The sequence below is a fragment of the Phytophthora infestans genome, genomic scaffold, assembly GCF_000142945.1.
Source record: "Phytophthora infestans T30-4 supercont1.13 genomic scaffold, whole genome shotgun sequence".
Taxonomy (NCBI): domain Eukaryota; phylum Oomycota; class Peronosporomycetes; order Peronosporales; family Peronosporaceae; genus Phytophthora; species Phytophthora infestans.
Genome location: NW_003303746.1, coordinates 1,363,932 through 1,367,149, shown reverse-complemented (window position 1 = coordinate 1,367,149; position 3,218 = coordinate 1,363,932). Strand labels below are relative to the sequence as shown.

The following is a 3,218-nucleotide window of genomic DNA, read 5'->3' as shown; positions in this document are numbered from 1 at the left end:
AGCGGTACTTTTCGGGAGATGGCAGGACAACCATATCAGCCTTTACGCCACGACGGAGTCTTACGTAGCTTACCCTCCTCGGCGAAAATCGTGATAAAGGTGTTTCAGAAGTTAAAAGCACTTGATCACGTAAAGGTTCCGAAGCCAAAGGCGCCGAAGCGTTAACACTCGCACAAGGTGGCAACCTGACAAAATCCAGAATTCTTGAAGGTGTATGTAAACTTGGCCTCGTTTCACAAGCGGCTCGCATGCACCATCGTCCTCTGAGAGCTTGGATAGGTATACTCTGTAGCTTCAATCCATCACGTACAATCAGGAGGAGATGCCGGCACGGCAAATACGTACATCGGGCAAACAGTGTGTCGGAATTCCTGCACCAATTGCTTCCCGAATGAGCGAATACGCCTACCAATTACTACGGAATGAGTGGGGTGTTCTGCACAGCAATATGAAAGATGCTGGTTGTATTCAATTCGGTAGCAAGTACGAGTGGGAAGTGTACACAAATTATCGGCGGTATAATTGTGACGTGGAGAAATGGAGTTGTTCGTGTAATTTCCGCACACGCGAGGTGGATCCGTGCTTGCTGAGTACGTAGCTAAGATTACGAAAAACAGCTCGTTGATGCCCAAGCAAACCCGCTACAGCTTTGTCTAGTCGTGGCTGATGACCGAGCGGTTTTTTTTACCTGGTGCCAGTTGGCCTCGATACGATTCGTCGTAGAATTTCCAGCCGAAAAGTATCTGTCTCGTGCAAAACTAGCCCACATTTCTGTACACGATTTCCAATATTTGTCGAAATATGCCACTACATCAGGTGCAATCTTGTCGCAGTAGTCTCTGAATGCTTCGTAGCACTCGTCAAATGTGGACTCGGAGTTACTACAAAAAACAGGAAACTAACGTAAGGAACTGCATAGAAGCAAGGGTAGCACAAATTTCAAATTCGTTCATGTGCAGCATTCGCGCGAACATTGATTCCAAATCAACTCGCTCCACAACCGTAAGGCTAAACGGCGGTCCACGTGAAAGATTCGTCTTTGAACGGCGCGCGAGCAGTTTCCCCATAAACGTTATAGCGTGGTACTGACAAAGCAGTACCTTTGCTTTCGGAAAACACGTTTCAATAACTCGCCACTCCACGAAATCCTTGTCTATAACGAACGACTTGATTTCCTCCCACCGCGGATTGTTAGACTTAAAGAGCGCAAAAATCTTTTCCATCGTAATAGCCTTCTCGTCCAGCGACAGGAAGTCAATCACAAGCACACCACGGCCTGTTGATGTCGTTACGATGAGACTACCTAAATGAAGCTGCCTCAGAGACATCATTACTTAAAGGCAATATTTCCGATAAAGGTAATAATACATACTTAAGTGGTAGCCAAGGTTGTTGGTATTATGTGTCCAATCCATCACTAGGCAGTCTCCCACAGCTCAAAGCTTTTCTTCTGCTGTTTCGTCTGAAACACGATGGCCGTCGTGATATCCGATTGGTCCTGAAGAAAAATTACATCGCTGCATTCCTCTTGTGCGACTGCACTCATAGGTATTTTGAGTTTTTTCCTGTGCATCCGTCTTCCCTTCCAAGCGATGCATAATTTTTCTGACTTGCTGTGAGGTCACAGGCCTCCCTGTCATCAACATAACATTATAAAACACCTAACGTTAAAATCAAATAGAGAATAACACCCAGTGTCATTTGATTTTACCTAGTTTGTCCGTCAAGAAGGAAGTGGTGCATCTAGGTTCTGCGCGGGTGTGAACCATCTCGGCTAATGTGGTCAGTACTTCAGGATGATCATCGGCAGAGGCTGCTCCCAAATAGAAGCTGGCAATGTCACTATTAACCTCGTGGTTGTGTGTTCGAGTCTAGGAATACAACAGGTAAGTCAGCAAACATTGATAGCTGAAAATACACAGTTATACAGTAGTTACAATACCTCGTTCTCGATGACAATTTTCCAACCGTCAGAAGAGTTCTCTACTCTTGCAGTAAATCTCGCAGGACACCCTTGAAAGCGACCAACTTTTTGCCGCTTCCCATAACCCCGCGGCTTCGAGTAGCAGAATTGTGTACACCTGTAAGCTCTGAACACCCACTTGAACTTGCTAGGCAATTTTACTTCAGACGTTCTTCAAATAATATAGATTTAATACAAGTATAGCAGTGCCTTTAACTGGAAAGAAACAGTGCCTTTACGTACATCTGTCGTGAAAGAAAGCAGCACTTACTTGCTGTGAATCTCGGTCAAACGTGAGTCGCGCCAGCGATACCGAATAATATTATCCTCTGTGTAGCTTTTGGCAGCTTCTAGAATTGAATCCCAGTCGTTGCTCTCCCGTTAGAGGAATGGTGGCCGTAAATTCGATACATGCTCGACACTTTTAATAATGCCGATTCGCTGGCCCCACGATAAGCTGCGTCTCTGACGCGGAACGAGGTCAAGGTAAACCAGTTCTGCCACAGATGACCCTTCACCACAGGAGTCCGCTCTTGTTCGATTGCGAACTACAACAACTGCATCTGTAAAAACATTAGTAGTTGAATTAAAAAAAAGTGAAAACTTGCAGGTACCAGGTCTTGTGTCGGGAAGTACATTTGCAGCTTCTTGATCACTATCTCTAGGCCGCTTACGCTGGGATAGCGGATTCGAATTGCGGTCCAAGCCTAATCAAAAGGTATTTCGTTTGCTAAATAAAAGGATTAGAGCTATAAAGACTGAATTTAACGTACATTCGGCTTCCAGATCGTCAGCAACGTCGTCGTCCTTATACTCGCTGTTTCCATCTTTGTCCGGTTCGTAGTCGGAGTCGGAATTACTTTCGTGTACATGCAGTACAATCCCTCTAGCGTTCGATTTGACAGCGCGGACTCCGCGGGGGCGAGGGGCACGGGCTACTTCACGTGACTCGTCTTCCTCGGAGGCGAGGCAGGCTGCGAGACCCGTGGCACTGTCTGTATTGTCAAGGTCGGCGTTGTTTTCATCGTCCGCCATTTTGTATTTTACCACTGCAAGCTCTCTCAGCCGGTCGATTGGTTTGTTATAATTCTGACCGTTATTAACCCCTTGGTTCCCAACGTCGTAACTTACGACATAATGAGACTTACATTAGGAAATGGCTCAAGCAATACTTTAACCAAGTCATTTAAATATAATAAGGTTCAAGAGGTAACTGGGGTAAATCCAAAAACAAGACAGGGAAAGGGGTGCAGAA

At 45.6% G+C, this 3,218-nt stretch overlaps 1 protein-coding gene across 1 annotated transcript; it reads right to left on the bottom strand.

Annotated features, from left to right (window-relative positions):
- Window positions 1-415: 415 nt before the first annotated feature.
- On the bottom strand, window positions 416-2,998 carry PITG_08359 (uncharacterized protein; the record flags this gene model as incomplete). Its single annotated transcript, XM_002903705.1, has 7 exons — window positions 416-436; window positions 689-881; window positions 1,165-1,276; window positions 1,611-1,633; window positions 2,235-2,313; window positions 2,638-2,670; window positions 2,737-2,998. The coding sequence occupies 7 exons, from the start codon at window positions 2,996-2,998 to the stop codon at window positions 416-418; spliced, it is 723 nt and encodes a 240-aa protein (XP_002903751.1).
- Between the last annotated feature and the right edge of the window lie 220 nt (window positions 2,999-3,218).